This window comes from Stegodyphus dumicola, chromosome 4 (genome assembly GCF_044657685.1).
Source record: "Stegodyphus dumicola isolate Sdum_Otavi_A_Nest chromosome 4, ASM4465768v1".
Lineage (NCBI taxonomy): Eukaryota > Metazoa > Arthropoda > Arachnida > Araneae > Eresidae > Stegodyphus > Stegodyphus dumicola.
The window spans coordinates 164,843,536-164,867,217 of record NC_140771.1 but is presented as its reverse complement, the minus strand read 5'-3'; the positions used below and the strand labels follow the sequence as shown (position 1 = coordinate 164,867,217).

Here is a 23,682-nt window from a genome sequence, read left to right as displayed (position 1 = left end):
TTTTGCATTGCATAGTCTCTGGTGATGAAAAATGGATCCATTATGATAACACAACACCTGGCCATAGACAGCCAAGCTGAATATCAATGTGAAAAAAAAAAAAATCGGATGTGTACACCACATGAGTTCCTTGCACGGAATATTAAATTATATGCATTTTTTCTTGCATTTCATTTAAACGTATTGGATTGAATTAAATCTTCTTCGTCGATAGTGCATACATAATAGAATAAATGCATTCTTTAAAATTCACTATATTTGTTTACCACAGCGACACTCTGGCACTAGCTTCACTTAATAGCATTGCATTTCATTCCTATTATAAATCTGAATGCATATAAATTTATATCATTTGAAGAATTATCTAATCGTTGCCACATGTTCTATTCAAATACTATAATAAATCTAAAACGATATATAAAAGAAGTTAAGCAAACAAACAAAAAACAAAAAAACAAAAAAAGAAACAGTTTTTTACAGACATTTTAGTATTTCTTATTCAATGAATTCAGTTCTCACTTCCCAACAAGGCAAAAATACATAAAAACTCAAAATATATATACGTAGGCTGGAACAAAAGTCATGGCAACTATTTTTTTTTTCTTGAAGATACCAGTCCAGTTGGAAAAGGTGACATATACAGACGAAAGGACAAGGTCTTAACTACATGTGTAGACAACGAATAGCACTGAAATATCGTAACACACAAATTTAATATGGTAGTATACAAGGCAATATGGCCTTCACCGTGCAAAAGAATGATAACACAATACACATAAAGTTGACATGATAAACCTGGGCCTAAAGACCCTAAATGTAGTTCCCTGCTACTGTCACCACACACTGCCAATGATGTGAGAGGCGCTGAATACCATCAGCCTCAGCATTTGCTGCACCATGTGTGAATTGGGTTATCTGTTGGCGCACAGCATTAGCAATGTCCTCTCGTGTTGCAAACCGCCTACCATGTATTGGTTCCTTAATCTTGGGAATGAGATCAAAGTCACAGGGTGAAAGGTCAGGACAGTACGGTAGGTGCTCCAATTCTTCCCATCCCCAATGTCGGAGTAGCTGCTGTACACACTCTGCTTTATGTGGTTTTGCATTGTTGTACACAATTATTGCACTTTCCACAAGATCCGGACGTTTATCCTGAATGCCACGTTGTACCTGTCCCACCAGGAAGTTCCTGTAGAATTGTGCGGTCACTGTTTGGCCATGAGGAACAAAATAGCAAACAATGACACCCCTGATGTCATATGCGACGATCACTATTAATTTGACTGGAGAAGGATTCTGATGAACCTTGTGCTGCCTTGGTGATCCAGGATGTTGCCACTCCGTGGACTGATGTTTCAATTCTGGTTCGTATGCCCTGGCCTAAAATTCATCGATGGTGATTATTCGTGACAAGAACTGATTGCTGTCCTGTTGCCAGCATGCAAAGTGGTCGGAGCACATTGCATCACCTTTGAACTTCCGTCAGTGCATGCGGTACCCACCATGTTAAGTTTAGGATTATATATCTTTAGATTGCCAATAGATGGCGGTAGTGTTTGTTTGTAAAAAGAAACTGTGATGTCAATTATGTATATGTATCAGTTCGTCTTTGGTGTTCGTGAATAAATGTTGTGTGGAAGAACGCTCCTCTGTTTATTACTTTAACTGCGATCCAGTCTGGTTTATTAGAGATTTACACATATTTTGTTTATGGTGCCTGCAAACCGGGATTATTACGAACCAGAAAATTGACAGACTGAATATTTCGAAAATGGAGGGCATTCTTGAACATTTGAAAAAGAAACGATCAGTTGTTAGACAATTAACTACGAAACTGATAACCAAAGTCCAATCGAATTTAGCAAATAATATTCCACTAAATGAGAAAATTGAGATAATCAAGGATTTATATGAACAGTTAATTGAGAAAATCAATGAACTGAAAAGTTTAGATTCAGAAATAGAAACGAAAGTAACTTCGGAGGAGATTGAAAATGAAGTTACCTTAAGTCAAGAATACCAGGATAAAACTGTTATATGGAGAAGAAGAATGCAACGATTTTTGAAGAAGAATTCGGAATCTTCTAGAACAGTTCATCAGAACGAAACGGCTAATGTTGCACTTCCAGTTGAAACGAAAACAGTGAAGTTACCACGTCTGCAAATCGGAACTTATTACGGAGATTCATGTAAATGGTTAGACTTTTGGAACCAATTCGAAAATACAATTCATAATCATGGTGGATTGAGAAAAACTGAAAAATTTGCGTACCTAAAATCCTTACTTGGAGGTAATGCTTTAGCTGCCATTTCCGGTTTCGCTTTAAGTAACCAGAATTATGATTCTGCAATAGAAATATTGAAAGAACGTTTTGGAAGACAAGATGTTGTTATCACCTCGCATATGAATAAATTATTATCCCTTGAACCAGTGGGAAACATTTTAAATGTTAAAGCACTGCGTAAGCTGTACGATGAATGCGAAGTCAACATTCGAAGTTTAGAATCGTTAAACGTTACTTCTGGAAGTTATGGAAATATTCTCTGTCCTATCATTTTGCAGAAATTTCCAGAGGAATTAAATTTGGAATTTAATCGAAGTCGAAATATGGAAGCAGGATTTGATATAAAGGAACTTATCGAATTCTTAAAAAAGGAAGTTAACTGTTGAGAAGCTGCAAGTTTAATGAACTCTGCGAAAACGAATCAGAAACCATACTTTCGTCAAAATGAACAACGCACAAAAGTTTATCCGAATTATAAACCGAAAGTTCCGACTGCTTCAGCTTTATCAACAATTGGATACAAATGTATATTTTGTGACAAAGAAGATCATACGAAATATAAATGTACTGAGGTGAACGCTGATGAGAAACGCAACATTTTGAAACGTACAGGAAAATGTTTTCTGTGTTTTGGATGTAAACATTTAGCTATCAACTGTAAGAACAAACAGTTTTCCTGCAAAAAGTGCCGCGGTAAACATCATGAAAGTGTGTGTGTGAATCCCGCATCAGCTGTCTCCAGTGCAAAAAATAAGGAAACCGAAACATCGGCGGAAATTGTTCAAAATTCTTCTGCCAAAACTGGATCTAATATCATGCTTCAAACGGTGTATGCTGTGGCTGAGGTCAGAAATAAGAATTGTATTGTGAGATGTCTTCTTGACGGCGGTAGCCAAATCTCTGCAATTCGAGAAGATTTATCAAGAAAATTACAGTTACCAGTGAAAGGAGAAACTGTTTTAAATCTGCATACCTTCGGTGAAAGGAACGGGAAATATTGGCGTCGAAAGAAAGTTGAACTTACGCTCCGAAATATTAATGACCCTGAAAAATCTATAAATCTTGAAGTCATTAAAGTACCAGTCATAACAAATGCCGATATACGAGTACCAGATGTAGAAATCAAATCCAAACTCCAAGCATTCGGCGTCACTTTGACAGACTGCGGCGTCGCCGATGGAATGAATCATATTTCCGTTTTAATCGGGGCAGACATTATGTGGAAAATAGCAAGCGAAGAAATAAAAAGGATAAACAGAAATGCTGTAGCTATGAAAACCTTGTTTGGGTGGTGTATACAAGGCAAATTTCCTTCATCAGACTTTCAAAACCATGATGTGTGTTTAAACGTAAGTGTAGAAGAGAAACTTCTAAAAAGTGTCGAATCGTTTTGGAATATTGAATCTATAGGAATTAAAAAATATTTCTGACGAAGAACAAAATGAAATGGCCTTGCAAATATTTAACAACTCGATTACACAAAAGGGTGATAGATACGAAGTTAGACTTCCATGGAAAGATCAGAATGTGACTTTAAGAGACAATTTTAAGAATGCTGAAAGACGGTTCTTAAATCTGATCAAACAATTTAACTCAAACTTGAACTTTTATGCGCAATATAAAGAAGTGATTGACTATCAGCTTAAGGAAGAAATCATAGAAAAGGTCAATCTTGGTACTCCATCTGGGAGACGAACTTACTACTGTCATCCGTGAAGATCATAATTCTACGAAACTTCGCATTGTTTATGATGCTTCTTCAAAGGAAAAAAATCATGCATCTCTAAATGATAATTTACTACAAGGACCAAATCTTCTTCCTGAACTTTTGAAAGTTTTAATAAATTTTCGACTTCATCGAATTGCATTTACGCCAGATATTGAGAAAGCGTTTTTACAAATTTCTGTTGCACCTGAAGATCGGTATTCAATGCGATTTTTGTGGATTGATGAGAATTCAAGTTTGAGCAATCCGAGAATTCAAGTTTATCGGATGTGTCGTGTAATTTTTGGAGCAAAATCAAGTCCATTTTTGCTGAGCGCTTGCATTAAGCATCATATAAAGAAATTTGAAAACATCCATCCCAGAACTGTAGAAATGTTAGAAAACTTCATGTATGTTGACGATTTTATTTGTGGATCAGATACGGAGGAGGAAGCTATACAGATATATCATGAAGCCAATGATATAATGAAAAAGGCATCAATGACCAAATGGAATTCTAATTCAGATACTGTAAAAAAACAGTATAAATCAAGTGACAACTTCGTTAACTATAAATTGCCTGACTGTGATTCCCCCTCAAAGATTCTTGGACTTCAATGGGATACAATTAAGGATATCTTCTGTTTTAATGCACAAGACGTTATTCATTTCATCCAGTCAAATGACCAAACAAAACGCTGTGTTTTAAAAGCTGCTTCAAAAATCTACGATCCTGTTGGGTTTCTTGCTCCATATGTTATTCAAGCAAAAGTTCTGTTTCAGGATTTATGGCTGAAAGGTGTTGATTGGGATGAAATTATCCCACCAGAATTGCAAGACAAGTGGAATAAATGGTATAGGCAACTATGTGATCTACCTAATATCCAGATACCTCGGTGGTATTTTCGTGATGTTGATGAAACGCCTGAAACAATGGAACTACATTGTTTTTGTGATTCATCTCAAAGTGCTTATGGAGCAGCAGTGTACATGAAATTCCGTAGCTTAAAATATTGTGGAACAAGTTTAGTGATAGCCAAGAGCAGAGTGACACCCCTGAAAAAATTACCTTTACCAAGACTCGAGCTCATGGCAGCACTGTTAGGTGCAAGACTTGTAACTACAGTCCGTGTGCATTTTACTCAAGCTAAGATTCATTTATGGACAGATTCTCTTATTGTGCTTCATTGGATAAAGAACTCACCACGGCGATGAAAAACATTCGTACATAATCGAGTGTCTGAAATTCAAGACAAAACATCCCCGAGCATGTGGCATCATTGTCCTGGCTCAGATAATCCAGCCGATAAAATTACACGCGGTGTTAAAGTGAGTGATCTTATAGTAGATCAAGTGTGGTGGCATGGACCTCCATGGCTTCATCAAGATGAAATAAATTGGCCTAAAGTGAACAAGCATTGTAGCATAGTAGATAGTGTTGAAGAAAGAGTTGTGACTCAAGTTACTAGCAGTGTTCAACCTTTACAACCTGTGTTAAAAATAGAAAACTTTAGTGACTTAGGTAAACTTTTAAGAGTCATGTCATATGTATTTAGATTCATTAATAATTTAAAGTCACAGAATAGAGTGATTGGTCCTGTGACCAAAAATGAAATATGTAATGCTATGTGTTATTGGATTATCTTATCACAAGATGAGTATTTTTTTGAAGAGTTGAATGATGTTAAATGTAAAAAACCATTGTCTCATAATTCCAAATTGTTTGGGTTAAATCCAGTAATGGATGAAAAGGGTTGTTTAGGAGTTGGAAGTAGATTAGTGAAATCATCATTAGATGTCGATGAAATGCAGCCTATAATATTACCAAATAATTATTTTTCTCGTTTAATTATTTTGAATTGTCATGAAAAGGTACTTCATAGTGGTGTAAATGAAACTTTAGTGCAAGTAAGAGGGAAATTTTGGATTTTAAAAGCCAGATGTTTTGTAAAATCTGTGTTACATGATTGTAGATTTTGTAAAAAATATAATGCTAAAGCTGGACACGAGATATCGGCTCCTCTTTCTGCTGATCGAGTGGAGAAAGCTCAACCATTTGAGGTAAGTGGCATAGATTTCGCTGGCTGGAGAAAGCTCAACCATTTGAGGTAAGTGGCATAGATTTCGCTGGCCCTTTGTATTTAAAGGATGGTACAAAAGTGTATATTTCATTGTTTACCTGTAAAGTGACTCGAGGAGTCCATTTAGAATTGTTATCAAATTTAAATGCAGAGTGTTTCATTCAAGCCTTACGTAGATTTTTTGCACGTAGAGGTATTTGTAGAGTTATATATTCTGATAATGCTAAAACCTTTAAGACTGCTGATCGTGAATTAAAATATTTGTATAAATTATGTAAAGAAGAAAAGGTTCTAAATTTCCTTGGTAAAAATGGGTTTGAATGGAAATTTATTGTAGAAGGTGCTCCTTGGTGGGGTGGATTCTGGAAACGTTTGGTAAGATCTGTAAAAACTTGTTTAAAACATATCTTAGGTAAAGCTTCTTTATATTATGAAGAACTGTATAATGTCTTAGTTGAAGTTGAAGCTGTTATTAATTCTAGACCTATAACTTATGTATACAATGAACCAAATGAACCTGATCCTCTTTCACCATCTCATTTTATAACTGGATCTAGATTAACTGTTTTACCATCACCTGAATCTAAACTAGAATCTACAAGATCTCAGTTGATTAAAAGATGGAAGCATAGGCAATTAACATTACAGCATTTTTTGAAAAGGTTTTATAAAGAATATTTGTTAGAATTAGGATCAGTCATGTTTTCAAAACCTCCAAAGAATTCTCCCGTGTTTAAAATTAATGATGTTGTACTTGTATGAGAAGATAATGTGAAACGCTGTAACTGGAAGATAGGTAGGATTAAGGAATTATTTCATGGAAGAGATGATAGAATTAGATCTTGTGAGATTCAGTTAGATAAGGGTGTTGTTAGAAGACCAATTGAAAGACTTTATAATCTTGAAGTTCAATAAAATTGATGCATCCGTTTACGGATGCATGGGGGGGGAGTGTTAAGTTTAGGATTATATATCTTTAGATTGCCAATAGATGGCGGTAGTGCTTGTTTGTAAAAAGAAACTGTGATGTCAATTATGTATATGTATCAGTTCGTCTTTGGTGTTCGTGAATAAATGTTGTGTGGAAGAACGCTCCTCTGTTTATTACTTTAACTGCGATCCAGTCTGGTTTATTAGAGATTTACACATATTTTGTTTACACCATGAAGGGATTTTGCATAGCTGTAGCTCATTATGCAATATCCTGTGGATAGTACGTTTCTCGGTGCCACTTGCCTTCTCTAACTCCAGTAATGTCCATCATCTGTCTTCAAACATGAAGTGCTCGATGAACAGCACGTGCCAAGTCAGTCTGAACACTCACCAGTCGTCCCGAACATTGCTCATCACTGGTTGACACATGTCCTTGCTAAAACTTTCCTACCCACCATGCTACTGTACTGGTAGGGCATTATTCCCAAGGGCTTCTACTAATTCACTGTGACATTCCATTGCATTTCTCCCTCGGAGAACGGCTATTTTGATGTAAACAAGCTGCTCAACACGGGTTACTTCCATCTTGCACGACATTCACCAACTGAGTGATTTCAGAGCCCTCGCTACCACAGAGCCATCTGTTGTTCTGCATACACACTATGCCTGTAGAACTTCCACACGACACATATACATTTTGTGATCCATTCACATATCTACAAGAAAATAATAGTTGCCATGACTTTTGCCCCAACTTTAGTATTAAAAATTATGAAGTAAATTTTAAAACACTTATTTCCTTGAATAAATTCCCGAATGGATTAACCATGTTTTAATTCACAATAATAAAAGAAGGCGTTATCTTTGTTGTTGCAAAGCTTAGTTTCTCTAGATTGGCAACAAATCCACTATTTTGCCAAGCTTGCAATGCAAACAAACATGTCCGCCATCACAAAATTCATTAGTCTTAGCTGCAATTAAACAACTTTTAAATTGTTGATAACTCCACAAATATTGTATGCAGATTTACTAAAGGCATAAAAACCTTAACTGGAAGATAAGAACAACATAATTCAATCATTTGTAAAGCAAAAAATGTACAACTTACAAACATATAAGAGTAAAGAAACTGAGATCACTGAGCCGGTTAACAAAGTGGATATATATATACAGTCAAACGTCTTTAATCCTAACTCATCGAGACTTCGGCGATTCCGGATTATCAGTTTCTCCAGATTAGACCACAAGTTTAAATCTGGTAAGATGGCATGCAGAAATTATAAAATTAAAAATATGAAACCGTAATTTATGAAATAAAGAGCAATTATGATTTAAAGGGTATCAAAATTTACAAAAAAAAGCTTAATATTTATTTTTTTACTTTATTAAAGATTTCTTTTAACGTGCGCATGCGTAAAGCATACATTACGCATAGTCAAAATTAGAAAATTGCAACCAGAAAACTATTTGATGTGTATTCCTGATATTTATAATGGGGAGGAATTTGATTTAAATCATATCAAAGACGAGTACATCGAGATGAAATACTACATTTAGTAAGGAATTATAAGCCGAATAAAATAAAAACATCTGCCCTGAAGATAAGGATAGAGCTGACAGATCAACTTCCAGTTCATTGCGTGTTGTGACGTCCCCCCCCCCCCGAAGAGCAGTGTGAAATTTAAAAATAGATTTAGGAACTGTTAGCGAAACAAGGGATATGCCTTAATCCATTTTTTGCAGCTATTCCACTTTTTGTTTGATGGACATCGAAATATGCTTTCGCTTTGTAGATCCTTTGGCAGCTCTAGAATCGGAAATTCTTTTTGACATAATCGAAAGTTCAAGCTTACTTTTATAAAATTGCTCTAACAGTCTGAAAAAAATAATAAGCCGGATCCAATTACAAAATTAAGGAACAACGCAATTTGCAACATTAACTGAAATAGATAATTAGATAATTTTAGCTTATCTTATACCGTCCGTTATACATTAAACACGCATGCGTAAACGTACTATGTGCACACTTAAACACATATGCACATGTGTAAATGTATTGTGCGCATGCTTAAATGCATTTTGCGTTTACGCATGCGCAGAATATTTGTAGCTTTGATGTCCGGATTATAGATCATTCCGGATTATGGACGTCCGGATTAAAGACTTTTGACTGTACATATATTTATATGTGCTTGGTGCAGACGATTGCAACCAAAATACGATGTGCACATCTATATGTTATAGCAGTCCTATATATAAAATTTCAACATTCTGAGGCTACTCATTTTTTAGCTATGCAACATACGTACGCACGTACAGATGCCATGAAAATTTCTCTTTAGCATTCATTTTAAACCAGTTTTATAATTTTTTGGGGGAAAAGACTCTTTTTTTTTTTTTATTCTATCTTTACGTACAGATGTCATGCAAAAACATCATTAAACTGCATTCGATAGCAGTCAAAATGAGTTTCGTTGAAATATGCCTGAAAATTTTCGCGATTAAAATACTTCCTTTTTACTTCATACAAGGAAGTAAAAAACGTTATGTATGTGGTGGGATTTACTTGGTGTCATGTATTATGAGTAGCTCAAACCGAATGAAACCATAAACCATTACTGGGGCTCTCCACTGAATACAACTGATAAGACTGATTCGAGCATTCAAATAAAAATGCATCCACTACTACTCCAGACATTACATAATTATTCTCTAGCATGATAACGCTCATCCACATGTTGCGGTGCCAGTCAAAACCTATGCGGAGATACTTGAATGAGAAGTTTTCCCCTTCCCAATGTATTCACCAGATATTTCTCCTTCTGATTACTGCATGTTTCGATTGATGATGTATGGCCTGTCTGAGAAGCACTTCATATCACATGAAGATAGCAAAAATTGGGTTGTTTTCTGGATAGCTTCAAAAGATAAAACATTCTTCCAACATTGTATGGATAAGCTGCTAGAAAGATGAAAAAAGGTAGTGGCTAGTGATGGACAATACTTTGACAGGGTTGCTACTCTAACATGAAAATGAAATTTCCTGACTTTTCCAAGTGTGTTTCAAGAAAATTCCAAGCTATCCGCGTAGTGAGCATTGGCTGTGCTGAGGGTAAATTAATTTTGGTACTATTTGAAAACGCAAAAATGTACCAGTTGTATATGACTTTATATATAGTACATAATCCCCAAAGCCTTATTTTTACAACTAATAAATAGGACTTGTTTTCTCTGCTGAGCATTGAGATTAGAATCGCCCAATCAGGATTTAAAAATGTCTTTTCGGCAGACATTTTGCAGCTAAAGGTAGAAAGAAGTCTATTTAAAGACATTTTAAAATAAATTAGTGTTATATTTATTTAGCAGCATTTATAAGTAAAGTATATGCGCACTAAATTTCGTGATGGTATGTCATATTACTACTAGAATTAGCTTCACAAGTATCCCACAGAAAATTGGCTGAAATTTTAAAGTATTATTAGCGACTTATTTGTACTTCCGAGAAAAGGCACAGACATACCTCTTTCTCACCCTCCAACACTGACTAAACTTTTCAATGAACATGGTACAGTGCTATGGATGTGTGTTCTTTTCCTTGTTGTTTTCTCTTTAAAGAATTCTTATTCCCCTCTTTTTTTACAGTAAGAATACATGGAGAAAAAATATATGCTATATAATTAATCATGTTCTTTGCAAGATTTCTAGTCAACAGTAGGCTATTAATGGTTATGTATTTTGCAAGGTATAAATTACATGTGAAATTTACAACCATGCAGTATGTTGCTACTTTAATTATTTTATCATTTGAGAATCAACTGTAAAATAAAATAATCAATTTAACTCTTATTTTATTTCATTTTTTTATTAAAGAAAATACAGGGGTTAAAGAAATAGGGAATAGAGGGGAAAATATGCTGTTAAAGTTTTTTCAATTGTTTTTTTAATTTTAAGGTATTAATAAACAACTAGTCATATTTACCTGGCTGTCAGGAACAATTATAACAGTTGTATTTCAACTTTTTATAATGATGATAAAGAATAAACACTTACACAACATGTTGTTGAAGTTTTTCCAGTTCCTCTTTTAGCTTTTGGGTGTCATGAACATGTTTAATAATTTGTTCATCTTTCTCATTCAGCATTTTCAAATATTCTTTTGCATCATTCAGCTGATACATTTGCATCCTACATCAAAAAGAAAAATTTATAAAATTAACTATTCCATGAAATTGTGTGTTATCAAATAAAAGCATGCATCTTTTTCAGCAACTTTTATGCTTTTTATAAGTTTTAAAAACTTCTAGTATTTACTTTTAAAAAAGACATCCCCTAACATTTTAAGACGTATTTTGAGAAACAAAAAAAAAAAAAAAAAAAAAAAAAAAGGCATGAATATTTAATTAAAAAAAAAGTGGTTCTGATTAGAATGAAAGGCAAGCTATTTAATTTAATATAATATTTTATTATGGTAAGGAGAGAAAAATTAAGAAAAACTAATGATATATAAGTTAGAGTGTAGCAAATGCAGCCCTAAACTGAAACTGCAGAACTAAACATGACTATTACATTTGGCAGTATTTATGCATTTTAGGTATATGGTAATTAATTACCTGTGTGATTTACTTAGTACTTAAACATCATAATTATTCTGTATAATATAATAATTTTATTCCGTAGAATATAATTTAACTCCTACATCTCATTCTGCAACTTCATTTGTTAACATACCTGATTATGAGAACCTACTAAATTTTAAAACAAAAAATACAGCGCACACACAAAAAAAGGGTTCTTGCTTTTAAGTAAATGTGGCATTACAGATACATATATGAAATAAACAAAACCCTTCATTTGACTAAAACAAACAGAAAAATCGATCAAATATGCAGGAAACTGCTTTTTCTATGAAAGCATCAGGTCAGCTAAATTTTGTTTAATTAAGTTCTACATAACAGTAATCTACATAGTTAATCACTAAATGGTAGCCAATGGGCTTTAAACAACCTACTAACCTATTTATTACTGTTCATACATTATTCCCTCCTCCATTAATACAGAAGTCTGAATTACTACAACAGCAACTTTCCCTAATACATTTGAGGATATCCACAAAAGAAAATTTCCTGTGTAGAGACAAAAGGTGTTAATATTTCACACATTTTCAATCTAGCTCAATAAAAGAATTACAAGGTTGCTAAAAAATTTCTGTTTGTTCTAGGATTAATAAAGAATCACCTCATGGAAATGTTCTCAAAATTTATACTATAGAGGCACATAAAATTATTGTTTGAGGCAAAACAAAAGAGCACTGAGGTTAGATGCATCCATTAATTATTGAATTTAAAGAGCCTTTGAATAAAGAAATACTTTGGTTACAGCTATCAATCCTACATCTTGAAATCTGAATTGAATGCTCCAAAATTGAGTCATCACTTTATTACAATATTTAATGAAGATATTTTGTAAGAATGCAATGCAATTGGATCATGCATTGCTGTGATGTCAATAAACTCCTGTAAGTCTGACAACACTCAGCTAAAAATCATAGTAAATTCGTACAGCTGTATATGAGCTTTTGGAGACTTTAAGTAAAAATCACTATCATCTTAAATGATGTTGCATATTTAGCATGATTTATGAAAAGTAATACTTAAACAGCTACTCTCAACAAGAATCATTATCTTAACCAGGTTTATAGTTAGCAGCTACACAAAAGATTACTTTGTTACAATCTCCTTCACCATTTTTAGTTAGTTTAAAAAAAAAAAAGTATGTAAAATTTAATGATCATAGTAAATAGATGATTTTAAAACTTAGCCTTTGATTTTGTGATTTTGAAATATTTCAATAACAAAAGAAATTTTTATCAATTCATTCACACACACTTACACTATGTGGTAAAACAATAATAGCAACCGGATCAAATTTGTGGAAATTAACATTACAAGAACAGTACCCAATTCTAAGAAAATGGTCTAAAATAATATTTTTTCATATGGCAGTAATTTATTAGTAAGAAAAGCTTATTAGTGATTAAACAGATAAGACTGCTGAACATTCAGATTTCAATTCAGGTTCAAATCTCAGAAAACTGGTTACCTGTAATTTCCTCAATGCATAAAGCAAAAATAAGCTAGTTTTTCAAAGTCTCTTTCAAAGGTATCTCTTTCCTTATACAAATAGCCAATGTATGTTTTGCTATAACTGATTAAACAAGTTTTATTAATAAGACATTTTTTTTCTACCATAAAAGACACCAAATTGAAATCTGGATACAGCTTAGTTTATCCAGTATTAACCATATATTCTTAAGATTAAAACACCAGAAATGGAAAAGGACCTCTGACTAACTTTATGATCTGGAAATCCTCAATGAATTTTAACTGGCCAATAATATATGTATTTAATTACTGTACTGCAATCTAGAGTGAAAAAATCTTCCTTCTAAATACTGAAAAAATTTTGTTAAAAATTTTGTTAAAATTTTTTCAGGTTGAATTTAAAAAGTTTGTATCTTTTAATTTGATTCTCAAGAAATATAAATTAAGATGATGTATATAATTAAAGTCATGCAGTATGCACCAAAATTAGTTAAGATATAATAATTAAATCATGAATGGGGGCAACTTTAGAAAATACTCAAATCATGATAAAAACAAAAACAACACAATAAAATTAATACAACCTAATAAATTTATATAAAATATATAACTGTTTAAAATTCCTTGGTCTTTTTCAAAGCGCCGGTGAACAATTTTCAACAGAGCTACATTTCTGAATTATGTCTGTGTGACTGTGAATTCTTAAAAAATTTCAAAATAAAATTTCAGATTATACAATAATGATTAATTAAATTAGAAACATTATTAATTTACTTTGTTTCACTTTGAAAGAATTTTGATTACTTTATTTAAATCATCTTAATTGGCACATAATTTTTAATTTGAAATGTGACATTTAAATATATATACATTTGCCTATGTAAATGAATATTAGTGTACATCATAATATCTGTTGAAATGGATGCAATTCTGCCTCAGACATATCAAGATCCACAGGTGCCTGAGACTTTTGAAGTATTGCTGCTTTGCATTGTGCTTTGGTCATGTGAAAACAAAAGAAATCCAAATATGGTTGCAAACCAAGGATTCTTATACTTTGCACAAACCTTTGAGGAACAAAGTAACCAGTAATCAACTATAGGAGACAAAAATGAAGTAAAAATGGTACAGCATGGATGTGAGAATCAAACAATAGTGAATACAAAATTCTTTGTGAAGTCAGGAAAGATGGGTATAAAAACACTAAACCTTTTCCAGCAGAAATATGACGAGCAGTTTCCCATCAACAGTACAAATGCTCGAGTGATATTACAGTTTTGTGAGTGGCAGTGAAATGACACATGATAAGCTTTGCTCCAAGCATAAGAATAAGTTGCTAGTAAGGCAGAGGATAAGCTTTACAAGAAACCCATGCAGATGATAACATGAAGCATTTAAAGAACAGTCTACATATGGACTGCTATAGCACAGCATGCATGTTAGGTGTTATCAACATAACATGATTTGGGGAAAAGGAAACTGAACTCCTAAATTTATTTACAACAGAGCAGAAAGAACACTGAGCATCAAAGGCTGCACAGCTGTTGGAACATTATTAGCAGTAATTCATCTTTTATGAGGCACATCAGTGCCAAGGATGAAACATGATATTATGAATTTGACCATGGACTGTGTAAGCTATGTTAGATTAGGTTCTAATATACCAGAATAAAAAAAAAAAAAAAAAAAATTTTGACACCCAAAGCACTACTTGTTGCACGTATGCAGCTTAAGGTGAGAAATCACATTCTTTATCTAAACGTACTGCAGTATTCCCAGAAGCCAATTTTAATAAAAAGACGACATAAGCCTAATCTATTGTTGATGAGAACACCATCCTATGAACCTATGAGCTTTAGAATAATGGTTTCTCTTGCAAGACAATGCACATCCACAAGCCACTTTACATGTTCATGAAATTATGACAAAACTTAAAACTGGAGATCTTTCACACCTTCCATACTTTTCCAATATGCTTCTGCATGATACATTCCCCTTTCTGCAGTTCAAAGGAGTAGTGAAAGAGAGTTGGCACTGAGAAGTTGTAGAAATCTAACCAAGATAATTGAGCAATGCAGCACCCTTGAAATGACTTTCCCTATATGCTACTAAGTCTCAGATAGGATTACTTTGAAGATATCAAAACAAATATTTAGTGGGAGTGCAATATTTTTATAGTTATTTTAGCAGTTTCCAATTTTATAGTTATTTTAGCAGTTTCCAAACTTTCTGGAAAAATACTGTGCATAAAAGTACTCAGAAGGGGCTAAGACTGTATACAAAAGTGTATAAAAGGAGTAAGAAAGTGCATAAAAGGACAATATGTTACAGTACATATTGTTTTAAGAAGTTAATTAATTTAAACTTAGACAATATAAATACACAATTAATATCATAAAAATAAAAGTTAAATGCTTTATTTAATTTGGTACAGTTAAATTAAAAAGCGAGAGAAAGAAGCTCGTGAATTTAGTTTTAGGGTCTGTATAAATAAAAGCTAATTTTATTGTTTTATTTTAGGTTAATATACCTAGGCAAATAAGGAAAACACCTTGATTATTGATTGTTTTTCATTTTGCTTTATCAAAATAAAAATGTTTGCTGTTAATGAAATAGAATAATGATAAAAATATCTTACTTGGATTAAGAGAATTACGTATTTAAGCTTAGAAGAAAAGAGACAATTCAAGTAGTTTCGTTTTTTGGTAATTTTCAATGAGGTTATGGTACAATGTGCTTTCACACAGATTACTATCTCAGTTAGTCCAAATACATAAGGATCTACTAAACATGCAACAATTATGGTATGACAAATTTTTAGAATTCCAGCATTTTTTTCCAATTATTTGTAAGATTCTCTTTGCCCAGCACTCAAAGAATTTATGTTTTTAAAGGTTTTAACTTACAAAGTCTCTTTTTCTTTTGATGTAATATCCAGCTGCTGCTGCAGAAGAGTAATAACTTCACGACCAGCTGTAACTTCAATCTGAAGATTTGACACTTCATCTGTGAGACTGGTGACCTCAGTTTTCAACTGAATAAGAGACATTATAGGGAGAATGATAATAATAAAGAAACAGATTCTAAAAATTATGGATTTAATGTATATGTCCTTGCTATTAATAATTTTAAATGTCTGCATTGATTTAAAAAAATCAGTAAAAAATTTTGTAGACACATTAAGGACTAGCATAAAGGTCACAAAGCATGGCAACACTTAATGCTAATACTTAACATCAACACAAATTACAGCAACACTTTACAGTGGTGGCCAAAATTGTGGACACTTTTGGAAATTTTTATGTTTTTGAACTTTATATGCTTATAGAAAACATTACGTTTCACAAAATGCAAACTTGTATATATCATTTTAATTGGAATTATTACTGAATTTATTACTGAATTCAGTATAAAACACAAAATTCAATTATTTGCAATACAAAAAAAGTTAAACGATAATAGTTATCGAGATACATTAGATAGTGATGATTGCAGGGAGTTATCAGTACTTAGTAGGGTACCCTTTATTTTTGATTACAGCTTCACATCGACTTTTCATTCAGCTGACAAGAGTTTTAAGCTCTTCTTTCGTTATTACATGATGCCAGGAAACAATTATAGCCTCAAATAGTTCCCTTTTATTTGATGGGCGCCTCATTCGGACAAGAGTTTTCAAACGGTGCGACAAATTTTCGGTAGGATTGAGGTCAGGACTGTTTCCTGGCCATGACAACAATTTAATGCTCCTTGTACGAAACCACTCTTTCGATATTTTGGCCGTGTGGCAAGGAGCAGAATCCTGCTGAAAAATAAATGAAGCATTGTTGGGAAAGAGATCTATGATGGAAGGTAGAAGTTTTGGTTCTAGAATAGCGTCAATGTATTTTCTGGCATTCAGTGTCCCATCGATGACATGAAGGCGAAAAATACCATCTGCTGACATGCATGACCAAATCATAACACTAACTGAGTTCTTCACAGTTGCTTGAATGCAGTCAGGATCCCAATCTACTCTTTTATTTGATGTCATTGCTTCTTGACTAAATATTAAAAATTTTTACAAAAATTCCTACTCGTAATTGCAGTGTATAAGAAACAGGTCCTTTTTCCACAGAACAAAGCAAAATAATGAATTGTTTCAAGTGTAAACATGATGTCAGCTTCTACTGGCAGTTACTAACATTTGATTGGTTCTCAGAACAAGAACAGTGATTGGCCAGGAAAAACATTACAAACCACTTCATAACTGTGTTTTTTTATTTATATTAAAGTACATAAAACTTTTTTTGTATTACAAATAATTGAATTTTGTGTTTTGTATTGAATTCAGTAATAAATTTTCTTTAAAATGATATATACAAGTTTGCATTTTGCGAAACATAACATTTTCTATAAGCGTACAAAGTTCAAAAACATAAAAATTTCCAGAAGTGTCCACAATTTCGGCCACCACTGTAGTACTATGGTCCTATGACAGGCTAGTAAAATATGAGAATAAATTTTATTAACACAGAAAAGATACAGAGCAGTATATGTGAATTCATTTTTACTGGGAAATAATAACAATAATACATTATCTTATCAATTTAGAATACGAAAATCTGTTGTGGCCAGTACATCACCTCCTGCCAATGGAATTGGTGGTACAGTACAAAGTCCATAATCCGGACGTCCATTATCTGGAATGATCTATCGTCCAGACATCAAACTCACAAACTTTTTTTTTTTTTGTATTCTTTACGCATGCGCATAATGCATTTACGCCTGCGCATTTTAATGTATAACGGATGGTATAAGTTAGACTAAAATTATCTTTACTGATTCTGAAGCATTTCAGTTAATGTTGCAGATTGCGCTGTTCCTTAATCATAAAACTGGAACTGGTTTATTATTTTTTGAAGATTGTTAGAGCAATTTTATAAAAATTAAGCTAGAACTTTCGATTATGTCAAAAAGAGTTTCCAATTCTGGAGCTGCCATGCCACTTCTAATAGTGAAGAAAGTGACAGAGAGGTTACTGAAAATGAAAAAATTTCGACTCGCAAGTTAGTCAGTATTCTCGACACAGCAATTACAGGACTTGAACAGTGGAACTTTCTGAACTTTCTGAACAGTAACTGAACAAGAAATTATGCCTGTTTATAGAATTAAAGAGAAAGTATTATCACATAAAACGAAGCAACTTAAACAACTTACATTGAAAGAAATGTTTAATAAAGTAAACAAATAAATATTAAGCTTTTTTTTTTTTTGTATATTTTGATACCCTTTAGATCATAATTGCTCTTTATTTCATAAATTACGGTTTCATATTTTTAATTGTATAACTTCTGCATGCCATCTAACCAGATTTAAATTGATGATGTATAATCCAGAAAAACCTCTAATCCGGAATCGCCGAAGTCCCGATGAGTTCGGATTACAGACTTGTACTGTATAGTAATATGTTTTAAATAAACTATCACATTCAGTTGCTTGCTTGTTGATAAAATCTAATTTGTTTAAACCCTTTACAGCTCAGTGTTAATAATAAGCATTACTCAATTTTATTATTCTATTCTCCAATGCAATGGACAATGATAACTATATGTTCTCATGTATACATCCATTTACCTGCTTTGATTTGAAAATACTGCATCAGTCATAGTATATCTCCTGGTCATGTAGTCTTATGAATTCGCAAATCAATGACTTAACAATCACAAAATCTTTAAAAGCAGCTATCTTTAGAATTCTCAATAGTGTTAAGTGTTACCATATATTTCTTTTCATAGCCACTATGTTATTTAGATTAGCTATATTATTTCTTTAAACATAATACATAATATATAGCCATATTGTTTGGTGACAGCACCTTTTATTTGAGTGATTCGACACAAAGGTGAAATGAATACAAAATCGAGGATTAAGGCTAATGTATTTAATTGCTTCATAACGAAAGCTTGCCTTCATGATGTGTTTATGTTTATTACATAATTTTGAGAATGTACTTAATGCTTATAAATGTAATATGTTGCTTTAAATCACATAATTACTTTAAATACTAAATTTGAAAAGCTTTAGATTATCTCATAATACATTTTTATGAAAATCTGTTATAAAAGTTTTGGACTATATTTTAATATAACTTTTCCATTACTTACAAATAAATTATCACTTCAAGTTGTTCATTAAGGACTGTTATGGGTTTCCTTAAATACCATTTCCAGTTGTCTAGTTTTAACCAAAATCTAATCAACTCTTTATATAAATATATAAAGCTTAAATACAGGAAATAGAAATTTTTTCGAGTTTCATGCAAGTTAATGTGGATGAAAAAATCATCTCACACATATTTACAAACAGATTGACATTACTGTAAAAATAGTAAAATTTTGTTGTGGACACCTTAACTTGTGCTTATTTACTGAAAACTCACTATCAAATTCTTGGACCGAAAACAGTATCTCTATTTCTATAGACCGGCGGGAGGTAAAAAACAGAACATGACAACCAAATATGAAACTTAAAATTAGGCTGAAAACAAACACTAAAAATCTGATGTGGGTACCACAACTTCCTTGTATGGCCTTTTAAATTATACACATTTTTTGCTTCACTTCATTTAAACTTACTTCCTCAGAGTATTCTAACTTAATTAACCAATCCCTCAAGGTAAGTTGAAATTATATCAAAAATTGCAAATTTTAAAATTAAATATCTTGGTCAACTTTTGTCACATGGAAGTCAAACTTCTTACACTTTATAACTTTTTTATAATGAGTATAAAACTTTCCTAAATATAAGTATAAAAACCAGGAAACTGCAGTAAAAGTTAGATTTTGTTATTTGACTAATTTTAAATTCGTTTTTAAAATTTGGCATAATCAAAACATGAATATTTTTGTCATTTAAAACACTTTACGACCCATGACTCTAAAAATAAAGGCTGGGAAATGAAGTTCATATACAGTCAAAAGTCGTTAATCCGGACTCGTCGGGACTTCAGCGATTCCGAATTATAGATCATCAGTTGAAATCTGGTAAGATGGCATGCAGAAATTATAAAATTAAAAATATGAAACCGTAATTTATGAAATAAAGAACAATTATGATCTAAAGAGTACCAAAATTTACAAAAAAAAAAAAAAAAGCTTAATATTTATTTGTTTACTTTATTAAACATTTCTTTCAATGTAAGTTGTTTCGTTTTTTATGTGATAATACATTCTCTTTAATTCTATAAACAGACATAATTTCTTGTTCATTTACAAAATTCCGCTGTTAAAGTCCTATAATTGCTGTGTCGAGAATACCGACTAATTTGTCAATCGAAATTTTTTCGTTTTCAATAACCTCTGTATCACTTTCTTCTTGATCGGAAGCGAATTATAATGACGAGGAATTTGATTTAAATCACAACAAAGACGGAGTACATCGAGATGAAATAATACATTTAGAAAGGAATTATAAGCCAAATAAAATAAAAACATCTGCTCTGAAGATAAGGATAGTGCTGACAGATCAACTTCCAATTCATTGCTCGCCACGGTGTTAAAGATAAACAAAGTTTAGATAAACAAACGTTAAAGTTTAGATAAACAAAGGATATGCCTTTATCCATTTTTTGCAGCAATTCCACTTTTTGTTTGATGGACATCGGAACATGCTTTCGCTTTGTAGATCCTTTGATAGCTCCAGAATCGGAAATTCTTTTTGACATAATCGAAAATTCAAGCTTACTTTTATAAAATTGCTCTAACAGTCTGCAAAAAATAATAAGCAGGATCCAATTAGAAGATTAAGGAACAGCGCAATCTGCAACATTAACTGAATTAGATAATTTTTAGCTTATACCGTCCATTATACATTAAATGCGCATTCGTAAACGTAATTTGCGCACACGCCTATCCGCAGCCGTAAAAGTCTTACGCACATGCGTCAACGCGACGCATGCGCAGAAAGTTTGTAGCTTTGAGGTCCGGATTATAGATCATTCCGGATTATGGGTGTCCGAATTAACGACTTTTGACTGTACATATATGTATGTTTGGTATTGCCAATTGCAATAAAAAAGAAAGGTGCATAGCGAGATGTTATAGCAGTCCCGTACACAAAATTTCAACATTCTTCAGCTAATTTTTTTCGAGTTATGCAATATACATTAATACATCCATAGGTACAAGAATCACAAAAATATCCCCTTTGAAGTCTTTCACAATCCATTTTGGAAAGAAAAAGAGTTCTTTATTCTGTCTGTCAATAAAGACTTCAATAATCATGCAGATGGACTCAAAACGGTCAAAATGGATATTTCCATTGTAATAAAATACCCGAAATTCTTCGCAATTTCAATACTTTCTTAACTTTGTACATAGAAGTGAAAAATAGCATTAGGCTGCAAAAGTTATTAATTGCACACTGCTTTTCCTTTTCAGAAAAATGTTTATTAAAATACCGATAATGAGTCAAAAGGATTAGATGTTGATTCAATTTGTTGTTTTCCCCCCATTTGAACTTTGGGAGGATTTTTTATACACTAAAATCATTTATGTAATCAATTATGTAAAAATTTATAAAATCAATTATGTAAAAACTGGTCATTTTTTGATAATCATTATATGATTTATGATGATAATCATTATATAATACACTTCCTTTTCCCCCAGCCTTTATTTTTATAGTTGTTGGTCATAAAGTGTTTTAAATGACAAAAATATTCATGTTTTTGCAATGCCAAATTTAAAAAAAGAATTTAAAATTAGTCAAATCACAAAATCTAACTTTTAATGCAGTTTCCTGGTTCTTATACTTATATTTAAGAAAGTATTGTAAGAAGTTTGATTTCCATGTAATAAAAGTAGACCAAGATATTTAATTTTTTGCAATAAGTTGAAATGACATCAAAAATTGCAATCAAAAATTTGCAATTTTTGATGTCATTTCAACTTGCCTTGAGGTACTGGTCAATTAAGTTAGAATACTCCAAAAATTTTTGCAAATTTCTGTATTTTTACAAATACATTATGAATTAAAATTAAAATCTGAAATTCAACATTTTGTTCAACATGCCAGAGCAAAACCACTTTATAGAACATGGAATCTTCAACAATAACCTTCAAAATGTTACATGAAACCTTCAATAATTATCTAATTACACTGCACTAAGTTGCGATAGGGCACGTGCACCACCTTCTAGTGAATCCACTTTCTAGCGGTGCACCCTGGAAACGCAAAAATACAACTAAGTGATATACAAACTCAGTGTGTTGCTTACATAGTTCTTCTCTAAGAGTTCTCCAGTAGTGTGATACTGGTAGTTTTTCTCATACCAAGAGGACTGAGCTTATGCAGAATTTGAAATGTTATGAACTGATGTTTTATAATTATGGAAGCAATTAAACTTCTGAGAAATTGAAATGTTTCTCCAAGAATTATTCTTTATATATTTTACCAAAATCTAAGCAAATTGCGAGTGGAATTCTTATAGCAGTCGAAGAAGACCCAGCTTCTGACTTTAAACCATGACTTCTTACATGAACCATCCAAAATATAAAAGCAAAGTTACAAAGCTAGATATATGGCAACATAACACTCACTTTCAAATTATTGATACATACAGGGTGAGTCGCTACCAGACCGATAAACTTGCAGGGTGTGTACGGGGTACAGAGAGACGACTCAGAATCACATAGGAATGAAAGGTCGCAAATGTCGTAGTTGCAAGCTATGGTGCAAAGAAACTAAGAAAAAGAAGAGACACTGGAACACATTAATGGCATAGAAAACAATTTATTGAAAGGTTATACTATAACAGGTGTTCGAAAGTACAACTAGAAGTTATCCAGCAGGCCTGAAAGTGACGGTGCACGGAATTCTTACGTTCTGGAAGATTCCTGGTATGTTATGTATCCTTTCAGCAGCTATAGATATTTGAGCGACAAGGTCTTCAACTGAAGGAACGGGCATCTCTTACACCAAACTCTTCATGTGACCCTCAGAAGAAGAAGTCCATGCATGATAGTCCGGTAATCTAGCAGGCCATCATGACCTATCCACCACTGTCCAAAGGTTATGTCAAGGTGTCGGCAGACGTCAATTGTGTAATGTAGAGGAGCCCCGTCATGCTGGTACCATGTGGAGCTGCGCAACAACGGAGGAACATGTTCTGCATCAAGAAATTCAGGCAGGACTTAATGTAAGATGATCAGGTCTGCCCTACCATCCAAAGCATTGGGCAGAAGGTACAGTTCAGTGAGGTGTGAAGTATGCTTCATCCGTGAACAATACAGATACAGTAAATGCGCTGTCTGTAGCACTGTATTGCAGGGACCACGTAGCAAACGTCCTCCGGGGTGGATAATCATCAGGCTCTAATAATTGGATGTGATGAAGATGGTAAGCGCCCATTTGGTTTGCTGCGAATAGCCTCCAGACAATGAACTGAGATAAACCCACTTGTTGGACTACTGCTCGAGTACTTGTACTTGGATTGTCTTCTGCCAGATGTAAGACAGCCTCCTCATTGTCAGGTGTCCACATCGTTCACTGTTGATTCATTGTAGCTCTTGTTAAACAACCAGCCTCATGTAACCTGT

General features: G+C 32.9%; 1 protein-coding gene across 6 annotated transcripts in view; it reads right to left on the bottom strand.

Moving 5' to 3' along the window:
- Positions 1 to 23,682, bottom strand: part of LOC118200199 (TBC1 domain family member 2B-like) — a 146,745-nt gene that overhangs the window by 86,488 nt on the left and 36,575 nt on the right. For all 6 annotated transcript variants that reach the window (XM_035372135.2, XM_035372137.2, XM_035372136.2 and 3 more), the window contains 2 exons: positions 16,012 to 16,139; positions 11,055 to 11,189 (listed from right to left, as the gene is read on the bottom strand). In XM_035372135.2, coding sequence (XP_035228026.1) covers positions 11,055 to 11,189; positions 16,012 to 16,139 — 263 coding nt within the window. The remainder of the gene's footprint in view (positions 1 to 11,054; positions 11,190 to 16,011; positions 16,140 to 23,682) is intronic.